At 50.8% G+C, this 27,396-nt stretch overlaps 2 protein-coding genes across 4 annotated transcripts in view; both read right to left on the minus strand.

The window, feature by feature from the left end:
* RBM28 (RNA binding motif protein 28) overlaps positions 1–7,972 on the minus strand; it is a 30,708-nt gene extending 22,736 nt beyond the window's left edge. The window contains exons 1-6 of the mRNA XM_059171774.1: positions 7,735–7,972; positions 2,861–3,019; positions 2,453–2,547; positions 1,986–2,061; positions 1,234–1,326; positions 401–472 (exon numbers count right to left, since the gene is read on the minus strand). Coding sequence (XP_059027757.1) covers positions 401–472; positions 1,234–1,326; positions 1,986–2,061; positions 2,453–2,547; positions 2,861–3,019; positions 7,735–7,852 — 613 coding nt within the window. The 5' untranslated portion in view covers positions 7,853–7,972. The remainder of the gene's footprint in view (positions 1–400; positions 473–1,233; positions 1,327–1,985; positions 2,062–2,452; positions 2,548–2,860; positions 3,020–7,734) is intronic.
* Positions 7,973–12,185: 4,213 nt separating this feature from the next.
* PRRT4 (proline rich transmembrane protein 4) lies at positions 12,186–23,979 on the minus strand. Of its 3 annotated transcripts, none has more exons than XM_059171775.1 (6): positions 23,820–23,979; positions 21,301–22,025; positions 21,111–21,215; positions 20,928–20,993; positions 20,712–20,831; positions 12,186–15,127 (listed from the first exon to the last, which is right to left on the minus strand). In XM_059171775.1, exons 1-6 carry the CDS (start codon positions 23,831–23,833, stop codon positions 13,302–13,304), a joined length of 2,856 nt encoding a protein of 951 aa, XP_059027758.1. In that variant the 5' UTR covers positions 23,834–23,979; the 3' UTR covers positions 12,186–13,301. The 3 variants fall into 3 exon arrangements, with proteins under 3 accessions (XP_059027758.1, XP_059027760.1, XP_059027759.1); XM_059171777.1 differs by lacking the exon at positions 23,820–23,979 and adding an exon at positions 23,324–23,535; XM_059171776.1 differs by lacking the exon at positions 20,928–20,993.
* Between the last annotated feature and the right edge of the window lie 3,417 nt (positions 23,980–27,396).

Raw genomic sequence — 27,396 nt, forward strand, 5'->3', positions numbered from 1 at the left:
TCAAGTTTTAAGTTTCTCTATTCTTAATATTCCATCATTTTATGAGAAGTTGGGAAAGGACAGCCAGCAGAGGGGACAATGAACTCAGGTCCCACTCCTCATTCACATTCATACCCAGGATTGGGCTTAGACTCAAAAGACCCTATGTTTTGAGACCAGATCACCAGATGGTACAATATGAATTGACAAACAGCCCTGGGCTCACTTCTGAGCCCGCAAGAACTCGGAGCTTCTCTTAATTCTCAGTCTCATTCTTTCCATTAGTTTTGTGATTTTGGTACCTTTGACCCAGTATTCTTACTGACAAGCAGGTTCCCTTATAATTTTACTGTAGATAGAGCTGTTTCCATACCCACCTGAGGATATATAACCCCTCCTACCCAATACAACCACATCTTACCTGGGGCAGAGGCAGACTGTGTATTTTTATATTTATCCTTTGCCACAGCCCAATCCACAGCCACTGTCCGTCCTGGCAAACAGAAAAGTAGCATCAGAAAGGTCTTCCTCTTTTTAATGTCGCTTGTAAATGACTTCCTATTCATTGAATACCGTGACAGAACCAAAACAGACAAAAGAAATTGCTAATTCAGGGAATGCTGGTCCTGAAATAAAGCTCAGAGTTGCCTACCCTTGTTAACCCTTAAACTTTTTTTATCAATTTAAACAGTTATTTTGCCTTTCTACCACAGCCCCCACACCTGGGATAAGAGAGTAAAAAAGTTAAGAAAGAAAGAAAGAATGGGAACAGTGTTTCCAGTTAGACAAGTTTCTAATTAGACTAAGCAACAGCCAAAACAAGTGCTCTGGAATAATTTGCAATCTGCACAGAAGTTACAAAGTCTCCAAGCCAAGCCCTTCTTTAGAATCTAGTAAAGGAGCACAGCCAGTTCAACAGCCCACTGATGCTGACGGGTGCTGAAGAGGGACCACCACCAAGACAGAGAAACCTGCAAAACCTGCATCTATCAGTGATTATTTCAGGAACATTTTTTCATTAAGGATTTAAATGCACACTCATCACCTAAAGAGAAAAGCAAACAATGGTATATGTTCTTTCAAGTTTAACCCTAAGATCAAGCACTAGGAATATTTCACCACACAGTTTCTGTATTAGCAGTAAGACTCTCAATAATTCAAACACCTTTTTGAAAATGTAGAAAGTGGGTTACTGTGTTAATTCACAAAACAGCAGAAATATCTGGGTGAACGGTATGGGTACAGAAAACTTACCTTTTATCTCTTTCATGTTCATGCTTTTGAGAGCTTTTCCTGCTTCTAGAAGGTTTTTGAACTGGACAAAAGCAAAACCACGCATCTTTCCATCTGTGTGCAAATGTACAAAGAAGTTAGAGACAGCAGGTGGGGAGCCAACAAACACCAAGGACATTACAGCAACCTGGGCTGGCAAGATGACCCAAATCCTGCCAACAAGTCAGCTCCTTGCCCAGAGCAATAGCTTTTGTTCTCCTGCTGAGTATACCCTGACTCAAGCTTGAGGAGAAATGCATTTTCTCAAACTATCACTTGTCTTTTAAAATTTGTTCCGATCTAACTAAAAATGCCACTGGGGGCATAAGCATTATTTTTGAGTTTTTGCTATGTGTCAAGCACTGTGCCTCATACTTTATATATGTCATGTGATCGGGGGCTCACAAGGAGTATGACATGACCCTTGTATTTCTATTTTGTTTAAAAGATTTTATTTATTTGAGAGAGATAAAGAACACATGTGTGGTGGTGAGGAGGGGCAGAGGAAGAGGGACAAACAGACTCCATGTGTGAGCCCCACTTGGGGCTCTATCCCACAACCTTAAGATCGTGACCTGAGCTGAAATCCAGAGATGAACACTCAACAGACTGATCCACCCAGATCCCCCTGTATTTCTATGTCAAATATCAGTTAGTTCAAGGGTGAAATGGAAAAACACCATTATGTTAAATAATCTTAACCTAATCCACAGCAAATGAAAGTTTGCCGGTACCTGGCTTCCGGGGAATGTTTACTTCCAGAACAGCTCCATACTGAGCAAATACTGTCTTCAAGTCATCTTCTGAACACTGATGCCACAAGTGAAAAGATATTATCACAAAAAATAAACATGAAACATCAAACATTAAATTAGCGCATTACAAAGAACTTGAATACTTTCACTCCTTTTTTACTTTTGAGACTAGGACATCAAACATTTCTAAACACAAAACACCTTGCTTTGGATCTAACAAAGAAGATAGATATCAAAGAGCTCTTCCCCTCCTCCCTCCCCAAAAGGAAGTCTCCTTTACACTTACAATCCTTAATTGTTTATACAGGCCCACTTTCTGTATCCAACAAGGCTAAGATTCAGGCCCAGAAGGAATTAGGTCCAATGATACTATCCTGGTGAGGAGCTCCACCAATCAGTACCAACAGCCTACAGAACAGGTAGTGTCAGTGCTCTCAGTTACTCACCTTAAAGCTCAGGTTCCGAATAATTAATCTGGCTTTCTTATCTGCTAGTTTGGGTTTTTTAGGTTTCAGCTCCTTCTTTGGGGGTTCTGAATTTTCTAAAAAATTAGAGGCAACAAAATAAGTCTGTGATCCAGTCTCATCCCTGATCACAGGAAAGAAGCTACTAGCAAAAAAAGAAGCTACCAGCATTTCCCAAGGGTTAAGTATGACAACACCCAGGAGCATCAGATTTCCAAAGTTTGAATTAAATAAAAGACAAAAATGGGTAATAAAACACATTAGATGATTTTGGACATCAAAAGGAAATTAAAGGAAGTTTTAAATTTAGAGGCTATCGCCCATCTCCCCTCTCCAAACTCCCCTTCCTCCCACCTGAGGGAAAATTCTCTTCAGTTACTAGAAACTCACCATTTTCCCCCTTTTCCTTGGACTTGTTCCTCTGTTTTTTCTTGGCAATAGTCACGTTGATCTTACAGCCTTCAAAGGTAGTAATCTCCTTGAGGGCCCTCTGAACATCTTCCAGCATAGAAAAAGTGACATAGCCAAAGCCTCGACATGCCTTACTCCCTGAACAATGAAGGGGGAGGGGGAGCACGGTTAGTCAAGAGCCCTAAAACACTAAATTCTCTCTTTAAAACCCAGTAAATTCTCAAAGTCCTAACCAGCAGATATACTGCCAGACCATCCTATTATCAGTTTGCCAAAATCCTCAGAAAAATAGAAACAAAGTTGGCATCAGTGGCCCCTTCTCCACTTTGTTCAGAAATTGTTAGGCTTCCTCTTCTAATCTGTTGTCTTCAGTGTTAGCTTGTCTTCCTCCTCCTTTCTTTTCTTTTTTTTTTTTTTTTTTTAAGATTTTATTTATTTATTTGACAAACAGAGATCACAAGCAGGCAGAGAGAGAGAGAAAGGAGGAAGCAGGCTCCCCGCCAAGCAGAGAACCCGATGCAGGGCTCGTTCCCAGGACCCCGGTACCACGACCCGAGCTGAAGGCAGAGGCCTTAAACCACGGAGCCACAAAGGCGTCCCCTTCCTCCTTTCTTGATAATCTTGAGAATACGGAAGATCCATGATACCCATTATAGCCCCAAAGAATAACTCATATCAAACAGAATGGGAACATACCAGAGAAGGTGGGAAAGGTAAGTACAGTAGCTTTGAGAACTGCAAGGCAATAATCAGCAGATCAGAAATGGATGCCTGAGGCCCTGACAAAAGAACCTCAATAAACAATAAGCATTGCTTCGGGAGCCTGCAGATACTATTACCATTATTACCAAGCCTTAGCAATCAATATCAAACTTAACCTGTCCAAAGTAGCTGTAAATCTCTTAGCTCACTTTCATCTTCAGAAGACACTAAGGTAGGTAAAGTGAATATTACCATCCCTTCTTTCCAAATGAATAATTTGAGATGGAGGAAAGTAAGTGAACTGGTTGGTGTGCCAGGGTGTTAGTAGCTAAATTAATTCCTTATTACTGGCCTCATGTTCTTTCCATGGGACTCCACCAATATAAAGGCCACAGAGAAGAATATTTAGGACCAAGCATGAACAGTTGCAAATAAAAACTCGCCTTTGCCCTTTTGGGTATGCTTTTTTTGATTTAACATTTTTGTGTAGTAAAATTTTTAAGCCATCTACTGCATCGAAAAGGAAAAGACCAGGTAGTCTGCCTACGACCCAAAGAAGAAACACAGCTCACACGCTCTGCTTCTTTTTCAACTATACTCGGACCAACTTCAGGGTACAAGCCCTCAAACACAGGACGATGATCCACATAAATGGTTAAAGCTGATACTATGTACTAGGAAGGCATACTGTGATCTGGATATCAACGTTTTTCTCCTGGCACTCCTCACAAAAGCCTGCCCACTCACTGTCAGAAATCAGAACAAGAAAAATCAGGGCCCTTCCTGATCAGTACACTGAAATGTGAAGGAGTTCAGCAAGAAAATAAAAGCATTATCTCACAATAAATGCCATTCACTGTTCGCACAAAGCACTCTCATTCTACTTGAATCCTCACAACATCTTGTGAAATTGTTCCCATCTTCAAGAGGTTAACTGACGTGCCCAAGTCATCACTACTAAGACCTCCTTCCCATCCCAGTAAGTGTAACACTCCGTCCAACACATCCTGACTATCTGGAGAGAAGAGCACATAGTCTTTTAAAAAGGGAACAGAGTTGTTTTGGGGTTTTTTGTTTGTTTGTTTGTTTGTTTGTTATATTTAGACCACATACATAAGACAAAAGGTAAGATTACACTTCAGTTATAGAGGACCCTAAAGAGAATTGCCATTCAATGCCTGTTCTTCCCTGGAACAGAACCACCAAGCACGGGACAGTAGTGTCTCTCAAAGTGTTCTGACAACCCACAGTAATGAATGTAACATATATACTCTTTATATAAAACCAAAGGGGTGCCTGGTTGCCTCAGTCAGTAGAGAATGTGATTCTATATTTTTTTAAGCTTTTATTTATTTATTTGAAAGACAGAGAAAGAGATCACAGGTAGGCAGAGCAGCAGGCAGAGAGAGAAAGGGAAGCAGGCTCCCTGCTGAGCAGAGAGCCCAATATGGGGCTCCATTCCAGGACCCTGAGATCATGACCTGAGCCGAAGGCAGAGGTTTAACCCACTGAGCCTTACAGGAGCCCCCGAGAATGCAATTCTTGATCTTGGGGCTGTAAGTTTGAGCCCCACATTGGGTGTATAGATTATTTAAAAACAAAATCCTTAGGGACACCTGGGCGACTCAGTTGGTTAAGCATATGCCTTCAGCTCAGGTCATGATCCTGGTTCTGGGATCAGTCCTACAAGGGGCTCCTTGCTTAGCAGGGAACCTGCTCGCTCGCTCTCTCTCTCTCTCTCTCTCTCTCTGACAAACAAATAAAATCCTTAAAAATAAATAAACAAATAAGAATCAAATAAAATCTTTTTTTAAAAAATATTTTATTTATTTATTTGACAGAGAGAGATCACAAGCAGAGAGGCAGGCGGAGAGAAGGAAGCAGGCTCCCTGCTGAGCAGAGAGCCGGACGTGGGGGCTCGATTCCAGGACCTAAGATTGCGACCTGAACTGAAGGCAGAGGTTTTAACCCACTGAGCCACCCAGGCGCCCCTCAAATAAAATGTTTTAAAAATTATAAATATGGGGTGCCTGGGTGGCTCAGTCATTACACGCCTGTCAGGTCATGATCCATGTCTTGGGATGGAGCCCCCTGTCGGGCTCCCTGCTGAGAGGGAAACCTGCTTCTCTCTCTCTCCCACTACCCCTGCCTGTATTCTCTCTCTCATTCTCTCTCTCTCTGTCAAATAAATAAATAAATAAATAATCCTTTTTGAAAATTATAAATATTAATCATTTACCATATATACATATATTTTATCTTTGAAAAAATTCTTGTCATGACCCACTCAAAACCCACTAACAGTAATGATCTGCAGTTTAAGAAACACGGCTGTAGAGCACTCCCCTTCTCTCACACACCCATATCTATACCTAAAATGACAAAGAACCAGGCTCGTGTCATGGCCTGTATGGTAGCCAGAGCCATGGGGACAATCCCAACTCTAGCCTCTGTCATTAACAAAATAGGAGCTAGCAACGGAGGGATTATTAGCACACAGTTAGCGTGTCTGCTCGCACACTCAGATACCATGCAGGGAAACAGGGGTCCACAAGATGCCAGTTCCCTTCAGTTGTTCTGCTGAAAAGCAAAGAAGCGGCTGCCTTCAGAGACAGCCTGATGACTTAGAAGGGAGCTAAATAAAACATCAGGTGCCTATCTCGAGTGTCCCTTGAAGTCTAAGTGAGAGGAAGGAATGCTTCTCTACAATTAAAATCCTTACAGTCCTTCCTCATTGCCAACCCTTTCTCACAGTGATGCAATGAGCATCGCACAGAGTATGAGGCATACAGCAGGATTACACTTTTGGCTTAAGCCAAAAGCCTTGGGAATAGGACCCGACTCTTCTTTTTCTCATACCCTGCATCTGATCCATCAGCAAATTGGTTCTACCTTCAAAAATATCCATATTCCAATCCCTTTCTACCACCTCCACTGTACCATCCTGGTCCAACACCATAATTTCTCACCTGGATTATTGCAAAAGCCCACTATTTGGTCTCCCTGCTTCTGTCCTATTCTCCAACGGCAGCCTCAGAATCTTTAATCCAGATCATACTTACTGCTCCCTATTCAGTTTCTCACCTCACAGTAAAAGCCAAAGTCCTTGCAATGGCCCGTAAGTCCTCCACGATCTGGTCCCTTAGAATCTCATCTCCTATTTCTCTTACCTCCACTCACTCTGGTCACCCTGCTCTCCCTGCCAGTCCTTCCATATACCAGTAGTCCTCTTCAGTATTCCTAAGCTTGCTGTTTCCTCTGCTTAGCCTTCTCCTCCTCCTGAAGAGACACATGTTCCCTCCCTCACCTCCATGAGGCCTTCCCTGGCTTCTCCATCGATAGAAAACTGCCATTCCTCACTCCTCTACGACCCCCACCCCACATGCACTTACAGAGACTCCTCATCCTTCTTCGTGACTTATTTTCCTCCTTAGTATTTACCACCATTACCACTCTATATTTTGCTTGTTTAATTGGATGTCTTCCCCATCTTGCAGACTTAAGAGCAACTTTTTTGGCTTGGTTTGGGTGCACTGCTGCATCCTCAGGACCTACAACAGTGCCTACTGCACAGCAGGCCTTCAAAAAATATCTCAATGAATGAATGGGTAAATGTGTAACATACTGGTTAGGAGCTCCGGGTCGGGTGACCAAATTCTGGGTCCACTACGTACAAGCTGTACGAACTTCAACTGAACTTATCAAATTTCCCCCAAACCCCAGATTCCTGTCTGTAAAATGGGGTTCAGACTCTCCACCCCAAGACTGTTGGGGAAAACTAAATGCGATTAACACGTGCGGAATTCTGCACCGTGCCTGGCAATCAGCTGACTCTTAATACGCCTCACCGATGTTACTAAATGTTAACTGTATTAAATATTAAATGTTAACACTGTTACCAAATAAGATACCGTATGTGAGCGCCCCCCAGAAAACGGAAAGCGCTATGGAACCCTGAGGCAATGCCTTGACGGTGAGAAATGTCAGCCTCATCCAGAACCGAGTCCTTCTAGAAAAGAAACTCCATTCCCAGCCCCTTCTCCCCGGAGCGGGTCAAGAACTCCACGGCTTGCTGAAGTCTGGGAGGGTGTCCTCGCGCGGACCCTGCTCCCAGGAACCCCAGCCCCGTCCTCCACAGCCCCGCCCCCTACCTTTCTCAGTCACCACGAAGCACTGCTTCACCGGCCCCACCTGACTGAACAGCTCCTCCAGCTGCTCACTGCGGGCGGAGGGCGGCAGGCGGCCCACAAACAGGGTCAGCCCGGCCATGAGGCCGGGGGACGGAGGCGCGCGAGATCACGAGCGAATCGGGGCCTCGCACGCGAGGCAAGAATCGGGCTTTGGCAGGCCAACCACGCCAAGCGGCCCGGAGATTCCGGAAGTGCTCGCTGCTCAAAAGAGTCCGGAGGAAAACAGGGTGGGGAGGGGGAAAAAGCGTTCCGGAATGGGGGAGGGGCCGTTCTGCCCGGGGGCGGAGCTTCTTGAGCGGGGCTCCACCCCTAATCCCAGCACGGTCCCTCCCGTCCCTATCGCCCCCCCCCCGGGGGGGGCCACTGTAGGAGACTGGCATCCTAGCTCCTACCTAGTTTAAGATCTCATTTCCAGGAGATGATCCCAGAGTGCGACGGCGGGCAGAGGAAGTCGTTTTTTGCTCGGGGTCTCACCCAGGATCTGACACATACTGGATATTTAATAAGTACTTTTTTCGGTTCCACCAAAGACACCCAGTTTACGTGTATAAAGTGGAAACAGAACGCACGTAGATGCGTATATCACACATATTCTCAGAGAATGAGACATCTGTCACACTATACAGTGCCTGTAACAGTGTGCAAATTACAGCTATTAAAGCACACGCAGACACAGATCATACACAATCATTCTTCCAATAAATATTTACTGAGCGCCTACTATGTGCCAGGCACATAGTGGAGTTTCTTTTCTAGAAGGACTCGGTTCTGGTGAGCTAAAACAAGACAAGATTCCCTACTCTCATGGAGAATGAAGTCTAGTGGGGGTAGACATAGTGGAGTTTCTTTTCTAGAAGGACTCGGTTCTGGTGAGCTAAAACAAGACAAGATTCCCTACTCTCATGGAGAATGAAGTCTAGTGGGGGTAGACAGACATTCATTTTAAAAACTTACAAATAAATCATAGCAGGCACCCTACAGGATAACAGAACACACCCAAAGCAAACATAACATACAGACACTGGATGCAGGTCCTCCCAGAAACAGGAGAAAACCTTCCCTCGGGTCAGCTTATCAGACAGACCCAAGGCTGAGGGATGTCACCCACCAGCAGGAGATCTGGGTGCTCCTGGAACCTGGAAGGCAGAGACCATTAGCCATTCCACTGGGTTCAGGAACTGACCTGGTGCAAGACTGAAGCACCTTGGAAGGGTTCCAGCTGAGAAAAGCTCCAATGCACTTTTTTATTTTAAAAGATTTTATTTATTTATTTGACAGAGAGCGAGAGAGAGATCACAAGTAGGCAGAGGCAGGCAGAGGGGGAGGAGGAAGTAGGCTCCCTGCTGAGCAGAGAGCCTCATTGGGGGTTCAATCCCAGGAGGCTGAGATCATGACCTTAGCTGAAGGCAGAGGCTTAACCCACTGAGCAACCCAGGCACCCCATCAATGCACTTTTAAAATAACTTCTCAATACTATAACCTGAAAATTCAGAAAGTACAAAAGGTACAGTGAAAAGTAAGTTTCCGCTTCTCTTCAAAACCCATTTGCTTTTGATACATTTTGGATGGAAGGGATGGCTGGTTGACAGTAACGGGGGGGGGGCAGAACACAACATCAGATTTATGAAACCCTAGTCCAAGTATATAATGTATGCTCAAAAGAAAACACTAGTTATTTTTACACACATAACTCAAGAGAGCAAGTACTGAAATACAAAACAGATTTTTAAGGCTATGGGGTTAATCCTATCCAGGATAAACAGAGACAAGTAGACAAAGGAAGTGGGATGGGTCATTTGAATAAAGTCAGTTTGGGATTCCACATTCCTCCTCTTTTTTTCTCCTCCTCTCCTGCCCCCTCACCACTTTAGAAATCAAAATTATATCCCCAAAAACTTAACTGCAAGCTTTGGGGCTCTAAGTATAGGCGGCCTTCCCAGTGCTGGGTGCAGCATATCCAGGAAAAGAACCCTAAGAATGCTGTTCCAATACCCCTTTGGGATGCCCCTACTCTGCTGTTTAAAATACTTGTCACTCAGACCTTCCTTAAAGAACAAAACAAAACTGTGTGCCTCTGCCCATCAGGGGGCAGCAGCCACCCACAATGCAGAGGAATTCTGTGCCCCTAGGAGTAGATAATAATGCTGCTGACCCTTTCTACACTTCCGGAGTTTCAGACCTGGGCGGGGGTGGGGCGGGGGGAGCGTGTGCATCTCAGACTCCCAACCTCAACCTCAGCCCTGTCCCCTCCTATCTCTGCACATCAGGGAGACCACATGGTGCTTCAGTCAGGAATATTTGCTCATCCATCTCCCCAGGACACACGCAGGGTTCTTTATTAAATAGCGGGAGTTGTGGTCCCCTGCACCACATCAGCAACGTGGCTTCCAGGGGAAATAAACTGTAGGCTTCTCCCTCATCCATCACTGTGCAGGAGCCCGGGAAGGAAGGAAGAGAGGCCTGGGCTGTGCTCTCTCCCAGCCAGCCTCTCCCAGGCCCCATCCCTCAAGTCCCACTCCCCCTTGCAAGTAAAACCTTCTTATTATACCACTTACGTCTGTGCTTAGCACTTCTCACAACTGTAGTTAATGCTATTGTAATTATTCATATGATTTGTTCTTTATTTTTTTTTAAGATTTTATTTTTAAGTTGGGGCACCTGGGTGGCTCAGTGGGTTAAGATTTTATTTTCTTTTTAAAGATTTTTTATTTATTTGGCAGAAAGAGAGAGATCACAAGTAGGCAGAGAGGCAGGTAGAGAGAGAGGGGAAAGCAGGCTCCCCACTGAGCAGAGAGCCCCATGCGGGGCTTGATCTCAAGACCCTGAGATCGAGCACGGAAGGCAGAGGCTTAACCCACTGAGCCACCCAGGTGCCCCAAGATTTTATTTTTAAGTTATTTCTAGACCCAACATGGGGCTCGAACTTACAACCTCAAAACCAAGAGTCATATGCTCTACCGACTGAGCTAGCCTGGTGCCCCTATTTGATTAGTGCTTCAGTGTCTGCGTTCGTCCCAAAGACCTTCAAATTCATACGTTCAGGGCTGGTGTCTACCTCGTTCACCTCTCTCTGCTCAGCACCTAGCATACGGTAAGCATTCCATAAAGTGTTTTAAAGAGATTGAGTGACTGTAGATGAATGACTTTGTCACTCCATCCCCTGAAGTACTAAGAACTGGGATTGAAGGGTGTGTGCATTAGGATATACCTGGGCTCCTCTGGGAAACCTGCTTTGGGTAAGGGCCAAGGCATGGGACAAAAGGGAAGGGTTGTTTCACCAAAGTCTTGGCCTCTTTATAGTCAAAGTGCTGAAGTAATCCTTGCAGAGGAAAACCAAAGAAGTGTTGGAGTTGGTGAGCACTGAGCTGTCTTCCTCCCCCCACACTTCCCCATCTCATCAGCCCCATTCACAGCTTCTAGACAGAAAAGGAGTTTGTGTATGATTGTGTGTGTGAGGGAGAGAGAGACAGACACACATGCCGACAGACTGACTCAGGGCATGTGGGGTTTGGACTGCCCGGTTGTGCATGAAGCCAGGTCCCCTGGTGAGGAAAACGAATGAGCCAGCTGATAAGCATTAGGGCGAGGAAGAGGGAGCCAAGAGGAGTTGGGTGTGAGCAGAGGCAGATGGAAGGGTTGGTGGGGGGAGAAAAGGAGCCATTTTTTCCAAGCAGCAAGAATCCCTTCCATGATACAAAGCAGCTCCAATGCTGGGTCTGCTACAGCCACTATGACACCAGTGAGAAATGCCTATAATTAGGAGGCTGGCAGTTCCCTGGGCCTCAGCCCAGAGTGACGATGCAGCAAGAATTTCTGAGCCAGGCTGAGCCAGGTGATGGAGGAGACACAGTCAAAAAACCACTCCAGTTCCATTCCTCAGTGGCTCCTGTCTCACTGAGCTCCCTACCATGACCCTCACTCTCTCCAAACATCACTGACTCTTCCTCCTTCCGAGGTCCAAGACCCTGGACCATCTTCTCAGGCAAGACAGATCTTCACGTGCAAGGAGAACAGTGCTCTAATTCTTCCACTAGTGCATGGACCTAGTCTGGTGAGGCCCCACCCCTCAGGGCCTCCCTGCCTGCTTTCCTCTTGACTCCCCCTGCCTCCCTTCTCCAATCCCCATGAGCTGATGGGAAGACTTGGGAGAAAAACCACTTCTATTCCTGTTTTTTCATTTCAAGCCTGGGATGTTGTGCCCCTGTCGGTTTTCCTGTGACATGCAAGACATCTGCCAAAACACTGCCAAATTTTTATTTCCAAACCTAATCTACAACCCTGTTTTAGTGCCATTCTGAACTTAATTGCATTTTAGCCAAATGACGAATGCACACCCCAGAGCTCAGAGCCAAATGCTCTGGACAAGGGAGAGGTTCCAAGGTCCCCGGACTGCTTTGGTGGGTAGATTGGGGCCAGGGTTTGGAGGAAGATAGGCTCCCGTTAGGGAGGATCTGCACCATGGGAGATGAGTGCAGGGAAAGAGGCCTTGTAAGTCCAACCTTGAAGAGGCCTTGTTGGTAGGCGGAGTAGGTAGTGTCCTCTGTGAGTTCCTCTGGGAACATGGCAGGGGGAGTTGCTGGGGATTCCAGCTCAAAGTGATCAAGCCCTTGATGTGTGTATCAACATTTCCACAGAGGACTTCACCATGGACTCACTCATCCCTAGCCAGCTGTCCCCCACAACCTGCAGCCAGGCTCCTAGGAATGCAGAGGTTTCTACCAATGGGTGTAGAGGTCCTGCCTCACTTCCCAGGGCCTGCTTCTTCTCTGACAAGGCACTTCCCAGAGAGTCAGAGGGTTTTCACAGGGTCACTCCCAGGGCCCTCACTCATCCCAGCTGTAGGACAACAAGGGTCCTTGCAATCGAGAATACAGGTCACCCAGGTGTGAGATGAAGCCTCCCCACCCAAACAAGGCTTATCTTCCAGTTCTGATGGAATGGCTGCTGCTGTGGGCTGATCTAAGCTTTTCCAAGAAGATTAGACCTTTCTCTGAAAATATTTTATTGATAAATTAACTCTGGAAGCACTCACCTCCCACCCAACTGCTGTGGAGTCTCCTGGATGGGCCATGGACCCTTCTACAGGGAAGGATCATGTGGAGGACAGGGAGTCTCACTCACACAGGAATGGGATTCCTGGGCATGGCACAGGTGGGTGTGGGGACTGAAGCCAGTCTCGAGGTCCTTGGAGGACAGCCCCTCTCACTCAGCACCGGAGTGGGGAGTTGGTGGTCAGGAGTGGAGCACCTTGGAGCTTTATTGCTGGTGAATGCCAAGGCAAGTGGAACCCCTGCCAGCCTAGAATTGCAGCAGAGGGCATCCGTGCCCAGGGCTCCAGGGGAGGTGGCACTAACCCCAATCAAGAGAGCCTGGCTGCTGACCCACCCACCCAGCGACCCCTGGATGGGGAAGAAGCGGGGAGTGGTATCTGAGCCAGGCAGGATTGGGAAAGAGCTACAGTGTGCAGGTCTCAGGCAGAGCAGGCGCCAGGAGGGGGCGTAGGCTGGGGCGGCCAGGGGGCCGCCTCTTCACAGGTCTATGGTGTCGCTGCCCACACTCAGCTCATCGATCTGTCGACAGGCGTCCAGGAATTGCTCCTGCAGCAAAGCCTCTGCGGCCTGCAGCTCAGGAGTAGGCTCTGGGGAGTCGCGGGAGGGTGGGGACAGGGCCTGGTAGGAGCCTGAGCCCGGGAGGCTAGGGCTACTCCCCGAGGGTCGCGGGGGACTGAGGACGCAGACCAGCGGACAGCGTGGGGGCCTGTCGGGGCTGGAGCACAGTAGCATGGACGAGCTGTCCCGCGAAAGTCCGCACAGTGAGCCCGAAGAGGCGCTGCTGCCCATGGGCCAGGCCCGGGGAGAAGGGAGCTCCAAGGGCACAGGGGAGCCAGGGGCCTCCTCAGACTTCCCCTTGGGCCCGACCCCCATCTTCGCCACCAGCGAGGTGGTGCGGTAAAGGCCGAGCCCAGGCGCGGTTTCCCCGAAGGCAGGGCCCTGGAAGAGGCCGGGCGTGAGCAGCGCCTCGCTGCAGAGGGCCTCCTCAATGCTGCGCCTCAGGTTGATTGGGGAGGGCGGGCGGAAGTCCACTGTGTAGTCGCTGCAGGGGGAGGAGGCCGGAGAAGGGGCCGGGTTGGCCGCCGCGCCATCGAAGCCCCGGCAGCCGCCTCCCTGGAGCAGGAGGTCGGGGCCAGGTCCTGCCAGGGCGCACAGCTGCAGCAGCTCCGCGTCGCCACGCGCGATGGCGCCACCCAGGGGCTCCTTGTCCGGGGGCCCGGTGACCCAGCCCCCGGGCAGCAGTGGGGCTGCGTGGCCCGGGGACAAGCGGAAGAGCTTGGCCCAGCAGCGAGGCGGCACACGGTGGCTGCTGAGCGCCGGGTAGAGGCCCAGCAGCGCCAACGGGATCGCGACGCCCACCTCGCCCAAGCGCAGGCCTAGCTGGAAGGCCCACCAGGGCCAGGGTCCCTCCAGGCCAGGCTGGCCGCCATAGCCCAAGGCGTGCAGCACCTCGTAGCCCTGCAGGGCTCCGCTCAGCAGCCCGAAGGTCCCCGCCACTGGAGCTGTGCGGGCCGCGCGCTGCCAGGATTCGCGCGGGGCGAAGGGGCTGCGCGCCTGCGGGAGCGGGGTGGCGCCCTTGAAGCCCGACCCTCCCAGGGGCGCTCCGGCCCGCCGCCGCCGTCCTCCCCAACAGGAGAGCGCCAGTAGGAGCCCGGAGAGGAGGGCGGCGAGAAAGGCGTGCAGCCCGCGGGAGGCGAGACGCAGAGGCCGCAGCGGGCGGTGGGCTGCGCTCCCGACGGCGGCGGCGGCCGCCAGCCCCAGCCCCAGGAGCAGCAGCGCGGCCAGCCCAGCGGGACACCGCGGCGGGCGCGGCCGGGCCAGCAGCAGGCAGGCCAGGCCCAGGCCGGCAGCCAGGCAGGGCAGCGGAAGGTCCTGCAGCAGCAGCCAGGCGAGCGGGGGCAGCCGATCGCGGTGCCCGTAGGCGTCGTAGAAGAGCGGGAAGGCCCGCGTGGTCCCGGCCGAGAGCAGGAGCAGGTCTAGCAGCGCCAGGCAGGGGGCGCCCGGCGGGCAGCGCCAGGGCAAGAGGGCTAGGGCCAGCAGCGCCAGCACGGCCACCAGGCCGAAGAGCGCGCCTACCCCGTACACGTGGGCCTCCCAGGCCAGCCCCCAGCGAGCTCTGGCCTCTGCCCAGTTGGCTTCCAGGGTCAGGAAGAAGAGGGGCAGCGGAGCCACGGGAGGCGGCCCTTCGGGTTCAGGCAGTTCTCCCATGTGGCAGGACCCTGACCCACACTCTGGCTCCACCGAAGGCTTCCCAAGGCTGGCAGGAGAGGAGTCATCTGGGCCAAAGTTGGGGATGGTGGGGTCTGTGGGCAAAGAACATTCGTCTGAGGCAATTGTACAGCTTTCCCCTCCCTTCCCCACAGCCAGTAGCCTGTGTACCAGAGAGTCTTCATAACATCTAGGACACACGTGTCTCCCCCCCCACCAGGGAACCTGATGCGGGATTCGATCCCAGTGGGATCATGACCTGAGCCAAAGGCCAGAGGCTTAACCAACTGAGCCACCAGGTGCCCCACACTTGTCTTTAGTAGAGATTCACCGGTCTCTCATCCCCTTGTCTTCCCCTCCCCATCAAACTCTTCAACTCTCATCCCTCCGGCATCCCTAACCCACCCTTCGCTCTCTGCTGTTTATTTCTGCTCATCACTCTGCGATTCTACTGAAAAGGGGTTTTCTTTTTATATGTATTTTATTTATTTATTTATTTATTTGAGAGAGAGAGTGCACATACAAGCTGGGGGAGGGGTATTGGGAGAGGAAGAAGCAGACTGCCTGCTGAACAGGCAGCCCCATGTGGGAGTCTATCCCAGGACTCTGGGATCACGCCCCCAGCTGAAGGCAGATGTTTAAACGACTGAGCCACCTAGGCGCCCTGAAAAGGGTTTTTCTTAAGAAACTACAGAATTTTACTGAGGGAACTGGAGAAGGTCCCTCTAGTTCAATCCTCCCACCACAAAGTAAGCTTCATAAGAACAAAGATATCGGTCTGTTCTGCTTACATCTGAATTTCCATGCCCAAAATGGGGCCTGGCTCAGAGCGGGCACTGAGCAGATATTTGTTGAATAAATGAATCCTCTTGTTTCTCCAGTGAAGACACTTAGGCTCTACAGAGAGGCAAAGCGACTTGTCCAAGGTGACAAATCGGCAGATCTCAGAATCCAGATCTGAGTACTGGTCTGAGCCCCTTCTCACAATTCCAGAGTTTTTTCATAAGACTAGTTTGCTTATCTCTCATACTGCACCCCTAACTCCCAATTCCCACGTTGGTGCTGGGAGAAACATCCCCTGCCCTTTTTCATCTGCTTCCTCCTTCCCCCATCTCTTCAGGAAAAGCCCCTACACTCACATGTGGACACATGCAGCAGCAGGGGATTGGGGGGGAGAGTTAAGACACTCCCTTCCCAGCATCTGAAGAGAACACAACCTTTCCTGATCACTGGCCTTCCTGTCTGCCACACCCCCAACCCTTAGCTTACCCATGGCCATGGTCCCCATCCCAACTCAGTCACAAAGTCATTCATCCAAGGCTCTTAAGGTACATAGCCCCTTGAGTTCTCACTCCACTTTACAGAAGTTGACATTGAAATGGACTCCCCTGGGTCTCGAGGCTACCCTTGAACTCTCCAGAAGGAATTACTGGGGTGAGCACAGCAGGATAGATGCCTTCTTAGTGAATGAGCTCCTCAGGTGCTCTATGATTTGCTAACTTAAGCTCCCAGCCCTGGTGTGGGCTCCAAGACCTTCCCCACATCCCTTCGGAAAAGGGAAGTCACAGGGCACCAGAGGTGGCTCAGTCAGTTGGGTGTCTGACTCTTGGTTTCTGCTTGGGTCATGATCTTGGAGTCATGGGATTGAGTCTGCTTGAGATTCTCTCTCCTCTGCCCCTCCACCACACACGCTCTCTCTCTCTCTCTCTCTCTGCCTGCTCTCTCTCTAAAATAAATACATACATCTTTAAAGGTAGGGGAGGGGGGAGTCAAGTAAAAGAGGATGAGGAGTAAGATCCCTAATTTACTTTCCTGGAGCAAGAGAAGAGCTAAAAAGAGATCCAAGGATTCTTCCCATGGCCAGGCAGCAAAGGAAGATGCTTCCGGCTCAACCTCTCCCTCCTCCACCTAGCAAGCTCAGCAGATCTGCAGCTGCAAAGGAGTATGAAGGGAGAAAGATGGCGGGGAAGAATGGAGACACCCTGGTGAGGGTGGGGAGGGGCACAGAAGGCAGACATAGGATGAGGAAGGGAGGGTCTCCTGACAGCGAGACTCCTACCCCAACCGCCTGGCCGCACTCCTGCCTGGTGTCAGGCACACACTACAGGAAGACCCCAGATGCACTCCTCACCCAGGTCATGCCAGTTCCTGCTAGGAGCATGCAAAACAGCAATCCCCAGTACCAGACAAAGGGGTGTGGAGGGGTGTGCAGAAAGCGGCTCTGGAGAGAAGGGGGGAAGACAGAATCAGACATCTGGGGAGGGCAGAGAGGGAGCAGCCAAAAAATTAAGTCTACACAGCTCACTGCCTCTTACAAATGGAAGCATGGGCCCTGCTTCCCCTTCCATCGCCTTCCCCAAGTCTGAGATGGGAAGAGTCCCTTCTGCCTAAGGCTGTTAAGAGGATAAATGTTCGACGTGGACAGAGCTCTTCAGAGTGCCTGGTGTGTAATAAGCTTTTGGTATGTGTTTGGTGTTGGTATCATCATTATTAGGTAATGTGTATCACTGATCAATCATCAACTTGTGTTCATGCGACAGTGACTATTTCTGGCCTCAAACTAGTTCTTGATATAATCAACAAAAGATTGTTGTCTCTGGGGGTGCCTGGGTGGCTCAGCCAGTTAAGCGTCTGCTTTCAGCTCAGGTCATGATCCCAGCGTCCTGGGATCAAGCCCTTTGTGGGGGGCTCTCTGCTCAGCGAGGAGTCTCCTTCTCCCTCTGCCTGCTGCTCCCCCTGCTTGTGCGCTGTGTGTGTGTGAAATAAATAAATTAAATCTTTTAAATAAATAAATAAAAGCTTTAAAAAAAAAAAAAAAAACGACTGTTGTTTCTTAGCCCATACTAATTTTGCTTAGAAAGGCAACACATTGTTTCACCTTGTGAACCCTATTTAAAAAACACCCTTTAGTTGGATTGACTACCCCTGAACATTTAAGGAAGACACAGCCATGAGTTAAATGAGGTTCATTCAGCTGGGATAGCTTGTTGATCAGGGGTGGGTATCAGTCTGAGGTTAGCTGCATCAAAAACTTGCAACCCTTCTATCAGCTTCATTCCTTTGCCCCTCTGGAGCTCTGGCCCAACCCACTTCAGCAAAGTGGATGACTTTGCTTGGCTTTTCCTCAGCGTTGGCGGGCTCTGCAGAAAGGCAATGGGACCGTGCCCAGGAGGACTATGGCTAGAGCCAGACTGCCACCCCTCACAGCCTCCTCTGAGCCTCACAGCCTCACTGAGCAGACAAGCACAACTCTCAGAGATCTGCTCTGCCTTGCCTTCTTCCAGCTCCACTTCTTACCCGAGGGCCACAAGAAACCCATCTCTCACCTCTGTCCCCCAAGCACTACGGCAACTAGAACAGATTTTTAATGTGACTAAGAAGCTAGGAATAAAAGAGGAAACCCAGAAAACAGACAAAGCACAGGCAGAGCACAGAGGTGGGCCTGCCCTGTGGACCCAGGGCTGGGCCATGTCGTGGATGGGGACAGGCAGAGAAAACTCAGCTTCTTCAGCCTTAGAAGAATCCACTTGATCTCATTCCCCTATCTCCCCACTTGAGGCTTCCCCAGAAGGAGCCCTCAGTCTCCCTCCAGAAGATGGTAAGTTCCTCCGATCCCTCTCCTGAGCAACCCTCTCTTACAAGGTGATCCCCCTCTGGCCCCATGGCCCCTCTTGACCTCAGGGGCAAGAAAGGAGGTAGGATGTCAATGTGAGGGATTGGTGAGGTCATAGCTGGCCAGGGAGGAGTCAGGGAGCAGGGCCTGCTAGATTTATGGAAAAGTCAGGCCTGATTATGTACCAGCTGCCCAGATCAAAGGGCTGGGAAATCACTCTCCCAGTAGAAGTGGTAGCCCATGCAGCTGCCTGGCCCCATTCCTCTTCCCCACCCCCTCCTCTAGGATCATGGAAGATTGATCCTCTCTGTAAGGGTAACTGACATTCGAAATATTTAACCACTAAAAATGGCACAGACGGCAGCCAATCAGAACAGATGTCACCAAGGGTGGTCTAGTAGAGGGGAGGGCTCAGGGGGCTAAGGCCAGTGGGTACTTATCAACCGGGTTGAAAGTCTTTCAATATGTAAATGACCAGCCCAACTTCTCCCACGGTGTACTGGATGCATACTAGCTGTGCCCCAGGTGATGGGAGCTAATGCAAGAGAAGAGACCTAGATTCAAAGCTTAAACACACCTAGGTTAGAAAGATCCTAGAAGAGACACACAGAGGCTCCCTTTGTCCCCTAACTGCCTCACACTACCCTCTACACATACTGCTGGCTAGAGCAAGGCCCTGGACCTTCTGGCCAAGGGGCCTGTAGCACTCCTGGGTTTATCTGAGAGAAAGAGCCAGGAAGTGGCTGAGTTCCTGCAGCCATCAGTGAGGATGGGGGAGGGGTGGGGCAGTGAGCTGGGCTTCCTCTGATACTGTCCAGACTCATTAAACCTGCCTGGCCAGCACTGTCACCAAGGCTGACAGACTGCCAGCCAGCATCCTTCCCCAGGGACCACAGAGCCCCCCCCCCCCCCCCCCGAGCAGATCCGGTCACTACTACACACTGGGCTGAGGGGGGAAGGGTCAGCAGCTCCCCCCCCCCCCCACAAGCCCAGGAGTACAGCGACTGCTTGGGAGGGAGCTAGAGTCAGGTTCTGTCTTAAGTCTGGAACTGGACGAAGCTAGGAGATCAGCGGTTTCCACTGCTGAGCTGGTTCCTACTGTGAAGTGGCCAGAGAGGCTTCGCAACAGTATAAAGGCTTTGCAGAACAAAACTGGGCCTAGTGGTTCTCTCCATGGCTCCCTTGGCCTCACCTACTAGAGACTCTCCCTGAGTGTGCCCCCTGCCCTGTGGGTTGGGCTGGTTGGCCTTGGGGCCAAGGGTACGGTGTTAGGTAGGGTCTGGAAGTGAACTTGGGAAAAACCAAGGTTAACAGCTCACCCTTAATAAACTTCTACTTCATGCCCAGCCTCCTGCCAGGAGCTTGCATTATCTGGAAGCTTCATGATAACAAGATAGGTACTAATATTAAACCCTAGGTAGATGAGAAAATTCAGCCTTGGGAAGGTTAAATAACTTGCCCAAGTTCACCCAGCCAGTTAGTAAGTGAACTGGGATTCCAAACCAAGTCTCAAGATTCCAGAGGCCCTGCTCTTTCCCCTGCATCACCAGCTGTCCATGCACATATTCGGAAAGGTTTCCTTGAATAAAGATGGCATCTGTCTATTCAAAGTCTTGTCTTCAATGTCTTCCCAATGAGGGGCCCAGCTCTGTTCCTAACTGACAACATGTCGTGTCAGATCAGACAGCAAAGGAGAGAGCCCCCAAGGTGGAGGGAGCGGGGTGGAAAGGCAGGCCAGGCAGACTGGCGTGAAGGGTGAAGTTGGTACTGAGGCTGTGGGAACCAGGAGGGAGTTCCTGTATCTGTCTGCCTCTCATACATCTGTCTACATCCTGCTTTGCCTGGGATTACAAATCTCTCAGAGGACTGTTACTTAACTCTGTGTGGGACTGCCCCCAGTGACACTTGTTCTCAGACCGTTAATATATATCTCCATGGTGGTGATGAAGAGAATGGTGATTATGATGATGAGGACAAGGAAAGAAAAGAGTCCCAGAATGCAGATGAGTGGCTAGCACGGAGTAAGTGCTAAATAAACGTCAAGTTCAAATGAATCAGACACTTACCTACTGAGGCTGTTGCCATCGTGGCAGAGTTTAAGGAGGCGGCTGGGTCCCACGGGCCTGTGCTTGGGAGCTTTCTCTCCAGGGGGGATGGGGGCGGGGACAGAGTGGTGCCAAAGAACCCTGCAAAGGGAGCATGTGGGGTTCAAGGGCCATCCTACCAGCCAGCCTTGGCCTCTAGGGCTTTGGAGAAAATCCTGTCCTTCCCCCAGGGCTTACGCTGAGAGAGCCAATGTACACCAAACAGGCATTTCCCCTTGGGAGCAGTGGCCCGTGTCCCAGGCCCTGGGAGCAGCAACACAGAGTCAAAAGAGAAAGGGAGGTGCTGATTAGGCCCACAGCACAGTGCCTGGCACATAGGAGTGTTCCCTAAGTTTTTGTTGCAGTGAAATCAACACTCACCTGGAGAATCTGAAACTCTAGACGCAGAGCTTGGGGATGGAGTTGGGCCTGGAGGGCTTGGGCCTGAGAAGTTCCGCAGTGGGGACAAAGTAGTGCCAAAGAAGCCTGCAAAAGGAGCCCAGGCTGAAGCTTCCTCCTACCTGCCAGGCTGCCCAGCAGGGACTCTCCTCCAGATGGGGTGGGTACTCACCAAATGGTCCCAGGCGCCCTGCAATCTCTGCCAGACTGGCCCGCAGGCTGGGCAGCAGGGGCAGGGTCCGATGCCCAAGCGTGGGGGCTGCGCCTGCCCTCAGCGCCATGTCAAACTTCAGCTCCAGCTCACTCTGGCGGAGCCTGGGAGCACTGGACAGAGGTGCTGTGGCTGTCAGAGCAGTGTCCCAGGTCACAGTGCCCATCCTGGGCTGATAGGGAGCAGTGGGCCGGTCAGTGGGCCCAGAGAGGGGGGAGGTGGACTCTGGAGACAGGGAGGAGGCCCAGGGAGTAGAGCTGCCTTCAGCAGAGCCCCACTCTGGGGGGGAGTTCCCAAGGGAGCCCACCAGCAGTTCCCAAAGGGGATCAGTCCTCGGCCCACTGGCCACCTCTTCCTCCGGCTCCCGGCTTGGCCCAGGAGAGAGTGGCTGGGTCTCCGTGACTGAGATCCCCCAGGCGGCAGCAGGTCCCCGAAGGTGGAATTTGAAGTTCAGTCCCAGGTTGAGAGACAGCATAGAGGCCTCACTCTGAGGTGGTGGGGTCAGAGTGGTGAGAGGGACACCTGGGACGGAGGAGGCAGGCTGGGGGCCCACTGGAACAGCAAGCAGGACCCAGCAGAACAGCCCCAGCCCCAGGCAGCCCTGCCCTGCCATGGCCCCACCTGGCCTCAGGTGGCCACAGTGGGCAGGGTGCTCAGTTCTTCGGCACTTTTTGAGCCCGAAGGTCCTGGAGAGAGGAGAGGCGCTGTGAGCCCTGGCTGCCTGGGGTCGGATGCCCCCCCGGAGAGAGACTGCTGATCACCAAGGAGCAGGTGGTGGGGGCAGGACGCAAAGGGCTCTGCCCAGGGGGAGTTGCCAGCTCCTTCCTCCATTCAGGCCCCAGACCACATGTCTCACCGGCAGCCCTCCTTCTCTTCTAGCTAAAGCCCCTTTCCCTAAACCCCTGCCTCCCCTACCTGCTCACTCTGGGGACTGGGGTCTGAAGGAGACCAGCTGCCCCTATCCTCTCCCAACAGCTAAGGGGGTGGACTCAGGTTCCCAGACTCAGATCACTTCCTTTCCTCACTTCTCTCCACCCCCCCCCACCTCCAACAACCCCCCCCCCCACCTTCAGATATTTACTGAGGCCTACTATGTGCCAAGCACCCTTCTGCTGATACAACTGTGAACAAGCAAACCCTCACAGAGGAACGTGGCCTGCTTCCACCCCCGCTCCGTTCCAACCTAAGGTGCTGGCCCTCTGTCTCCCACTCAGACCCCAGGGAATGCAGTCCCCCGGAGGGGCAAAGCACAGCGCTGCGTGATCTGGCCCAGCGTGAAAAGGCAGCCAGCCAGGCTCCAGCCAGAGAAGCAGGGTGGGCTGGTCTGGCAGAAGCTGGCCCATGCAGCCTGCCCCCTTTTTCCTGGGGCTTGGCCCTGCTCCCTTCCCCTTAACCCTAGAAGTATTGGGGGGAGGGGCCTCTAGGCCATCGAGGGCTTCCTGGGGATGATGGCCAGGCAGGCAAGCCCCGCGCGGGGCTGCTGCAGTGGAGTCCGACCTCCCCCCTGAACACCCCCTCCACGCACACGCATCTGGTGGGGGAAGGGGAGGGTAAGCCAGGGGCACACGTGCACCCGGCACCCTTACATCACACACACAGCCACACCTAGCACCCGAGACACACTCACCCACTCACCCTTCACACACCCTGCACACACACACGTGTACACACACACACATCTGATTCTGCCGAGCCCCCTCCCTCTTACTCGGGTTCAGATCCAAGCTCTGAGAGCTCCCAGCCTTCTCTCTCTCTCTCTCTCTCTCTCACACACACACACACACACGCCCCTCACAGACACGCACAGTATAGACAGTCACACGGAGGGACACACACCCCTACACACACCTTCACACACTCCGTACAGACACATCACACACCTTCGTCGCCCTACACACCCACCCACCCCTCGAAGGCTCGCTGGCTCTCTCGCTCCCGCTGGCTCTCACTCTCTCCCTCTCTCCCCCTGCCCGGCCCCGCCGACCTGCTCCTCCGGCTCCCTCCCGCAGGCGGGTCTCCTCTGCCAAGTCCCCCGAGAACCGAAGGTCGCGGCGGCCCAGGCGCTCAGCTGGACAACGCTCCGGCGACTGTCGCCGGTTCTCTCGGTCGCGCCCGACGACCCCCTCGGCACGTCCCGGCGACCGCGGCTACGCTGCCACGCCGCCCCGGGTCTGGCCCGCAGCGCTGTCCCCCGCGGCCGGCCGGGTCCGGCTCGCAGCCCCGCACTCCCTCCCCGCGGCGCCGCCTCCTGGCTGCGCGCCCCGCTCTCCGGCAGAGGCGCCCGCGCCGGGCTCCGCGGCAGCCGCGCTCTGACCGCCCGCCCTCCCTCCCCGCCTGCCTCCCTCCCGCCCGCCCCTCCCTCCCTCTCCCCTCCCTCTCCCACCCGCGGCCCGCCCCCCACCCGGGCAGGCGGCGGGCGCGCACCGCAGCGCCCCGCGCCGCCGCCTCTGTGCTCGTCGCCCCGACGCGCGCTCATTCACCCCGCGCTGCCCATCCGCCGCGGGTGCGGGCGTCTCGCTCGCAGCCGGGCGCAGGCAGCCGCGCACTCCCTTGGCGGCCGGTCACGCGCATCCACGCGCCCTCCTTCCCTGGGAAACACAGCCGTGGGCCGGAGTCCCGCGCGCGCACACGCCTGCACACACCCGCGCGCGCGCGCGCCCCCGGCAGCTGGCCCCGGGACGGCACCCTAGGCAAGAAGAGCCGCCGTGAGCAGAAGTGTAATGGCTCATTAGTCCTCTCCACAGTCCTCTGGGTGTCCACATTTCACAGGTAGGTAAAGTGAGGCTCGGAGAAGTCCCAAATTTGCCCAAGATTACGCAGCTTGGCAGAGACTTGTACCCAGTCTATGTGCTGCCCGCTCCACAACCTGGTGGCTTCCAACAGTTGTACCGCTACGCGGGAGGGCCTGCAACACTTCACAGTTGAACTGCAGAATACCCATCAGTGTGTAACATTTTTTTTTTTTTAAACTAAAACTGATCTTTCAAAAATACTCAGAGTTTCAGAAATGTCTGCCAGGAAGAATGAATGGTGATCTTCAGCTGCGTGTGAGAGGTGGATTATAACCTGTCTCCAGGAACAGAGGAATCAAAGAATGTGCAGCTTCAGGAATATAGGAGAGCCCAGACCAAGGCTAACCCGGGGTTAAAGATGACAAAGGAGCAGGGAGGTCACTGTGGATACTCTATGGACCCTGTTGGGCTGTCCCAGTGACTGGTTTAAGTGGTTCCAGCTCATCTGTGTTAGCTCAAATCTCTAAATCCCTTCAAGCGTTCCTACAAAAATGCTGATATTTAAACGTATAGGGAGAACATAAGACAGGAAGCTCCCCCAGATAAATCTGTCCCTCAAAATCTAGACACCCTGCTGTGTGCCAAGCTTCGTGCTAGATGCTTTAGGAATATCCTCACTTATTCCTCATCACAAGCCACAGAGAGAAAAATTATTGTCACTGAGTAATGGCGTTGGATGTACCTCTGACCCCGGCTCCATCTTCACCTTTCTTGCTGCTCTGTGAAGTTGGGGGTAGCTGTGTTGAAAGAGTTACTGAGGGCAGATTCTGTCTCAGTCACAGAGAGTTTGCAAAAGGGGCTCACAGAGTCGTAGAAATTTCACGTAGAGAGATGCCCTGGGCTCAGTGAATATCAGATAAGTGAATAATGACACCAACAAAAAAAAAAAAAAAGATGAATTCTGGGCTCCAAGTGGGCAGTGGAATCTGTTTCAGAAAGGCATCAAGGATTCATCTTTTTTTTTTTTTTTTTTAAATCACAGAATTCCTTCAACTGATGTAAGATAAAATCAGGCAACAACTGATCCTCTCTCCTGGGAGTGTCAATGATGAACTCTGGTGTGTATTCTGGGTCCCTAAACAAAACATTACAAAGGGCATTCCTGGGATGCACCCTCTGGGATCACTATAGGATCTCTCTCCTAGTAGGGAACTCCCTCAAATCCTCTAGGGGCTGCCTGAAGCCTGCTTACTGGGACCCAGCCTCTGGTTTTCTCTCATATACTTAATAAGCATTATCCTGCTAGAGACATTTCTCTTGAATTCTCCTCATAGAAAGGCTCATTTCCTGCTAATCGTGTTCACTTAAAGACTTTAAATGGGAAACCAGAAATAAACATACCCCAGTACATTAAAACAGCAATCTTCCATGACCACGTAGAGTTAGTTATTCTCAGGGATTATATATATTTTTAAATATATTGGAAAGGGGAGTTAGGGTTCTGAATTAAGATGATGATTAAATACGTATATCTAATTTCACTTCCTCCTAAAATCCCACTAAACAACTTCAATAAAGAGATTTTGAAATCAAGAGATTAAATCCTCAAGGATGGAGAAAACAGGAAAACAGACAACAGCCACAGAATTTTTGAAGCAGGATGGCAAACGGCCATGCGGTTACTGACTTATCAGCCCTGAGGAAAAAAAGACATCTCAACTGGCAGTGGGGAAAATGGAGAGCCGATTTGATTTACACTGCAGGGTTCTCAGAAGGCATAGGAACTGGCAAGCCAAGGGCCCTCTGGAACTGTGGAAGAGGTTGTTAAGATTAGGGCCAGGATAAAAAGCAGTTAGATCTCTAGATTTCTACCCTAACTCCAAGCCAGTGGACTACAAGTTCCTCGCCCATCCCAGCCCAGAGTCTGGAAGATTTTCCCCTGAGGAAGGTAAGGTAGAGGGTATCTGGATTGAAGAAGCTCCAAACGCAGTTGTGAACAGAGATACTTTACTGAAAATGCTGGAAACAGGGGGATTAAGTGACCACCTCACATGGGACGCTGAATGCAAAGGCCCCTAACCTTCTCCTACTATTGGGCTCCCAAAGAGCTGGGAGTAGGACCTTTGCCCTTTGGGCAGGAAACTGGAAGACTCTACCCTAAGGTATTTCACAAGCCCAAGAGGAAAGATGCTGACATACAGGTTTCCCTCAAAACAACCCAACTAGATCAATCCTACAGTGGCGAATCCAACCTGTGAGTTGACTCAGGGTTTTTGACTAGCCGTCTCACCTTCCACAACCTTAATCATGGCCAAAAGTTACCAGACATCCGGAAAATTTCTTTTCTTTCCTTCTTCTTTTTTTTTTTTTTTTTGAGATATTTTATTTATTTATTTGTCAGAGAGAGAGAGAGAGAGCATGCACAAGCAGGGGGAGCGGCAGGCAGAGGGAGAACCAGGCTCCCCACTGAGCAAGGAGCCCAATGCAAAGCTTGATCCCAGGACTCTGGGATCATGACCTGAGCTGAAGGCAGATGTTTAACCGGGAAATTTTCTAATGCAAAGAGAGACAAAACAAACAGCAAAAAGTAACTTGCAGGAAACAGGTTATATAGAGTTTGAGGAGTGTCAAAAGCCCATTACTAATGTTAGAGAAGTAAGACAAGCTAGTACATCCATAAAACAAGAACAAGATTGTATACAAAGGATCAACCAGAACATAGCAACGGCGAGAATTATGTCTTGAAAAATAAGATCGTGACAGCGGCAACAAAACATCAGTAGAAAGATGAGAAGATAAAACTGATTAAGTCCCCTTAGGAAGTAAAGCAAGGATACTTGCTTTACTCCGTAAGTAAGAAAATATAAGATTATACAAATGTATATATAAAGACAAAACATAAGAACATTCGAGGACAGCTGCAAGAGTTCAATGCTAAGTTAACAGAAGCCAATAAGGAACACACACACACACACACACACACACACACACACACACACACACACACACCAGAGGAAAATGCAAGGGAGGAAATCCTCACTAAACTAATTTGAGGACATTTTCCAGAACCAAAGGACATGAGTTGCCAGCTCATTAAAGGTGTGTCCAGCCCTGTAGATGAAAATAAACTCACACCAAGGAAAATTAAAGAGAAGTGTCTAGAAACTTCCAAAACAAATTAACACATAAAAGGTTTGTATACAAAATAACATCCAGAAAGGTTTTGGATTTCTCAGCGGCAAGGACAGAAGCTCAAAGCAATGCTTTCAAAATACTGAAGAGAATTTACTTACTTTTTTTTTTATTTCTTTTTTTTTTTTAAGAT

Source organism: Mustela lutreola, chromosome 4 (assembly GCF_030435805.1).
Source record: "Mustela lutreola isolate mMusLut2 chromosome 4, mMusLut2.pri, whole genome shotgun sequence".
NCBI classification, from domain to species: domain Eukaryota; kingdom Metazoa; phylum Chordata; class Mammalia; order Carnivora; family Mustelidae; genus Mustela; species Mustela lutreola.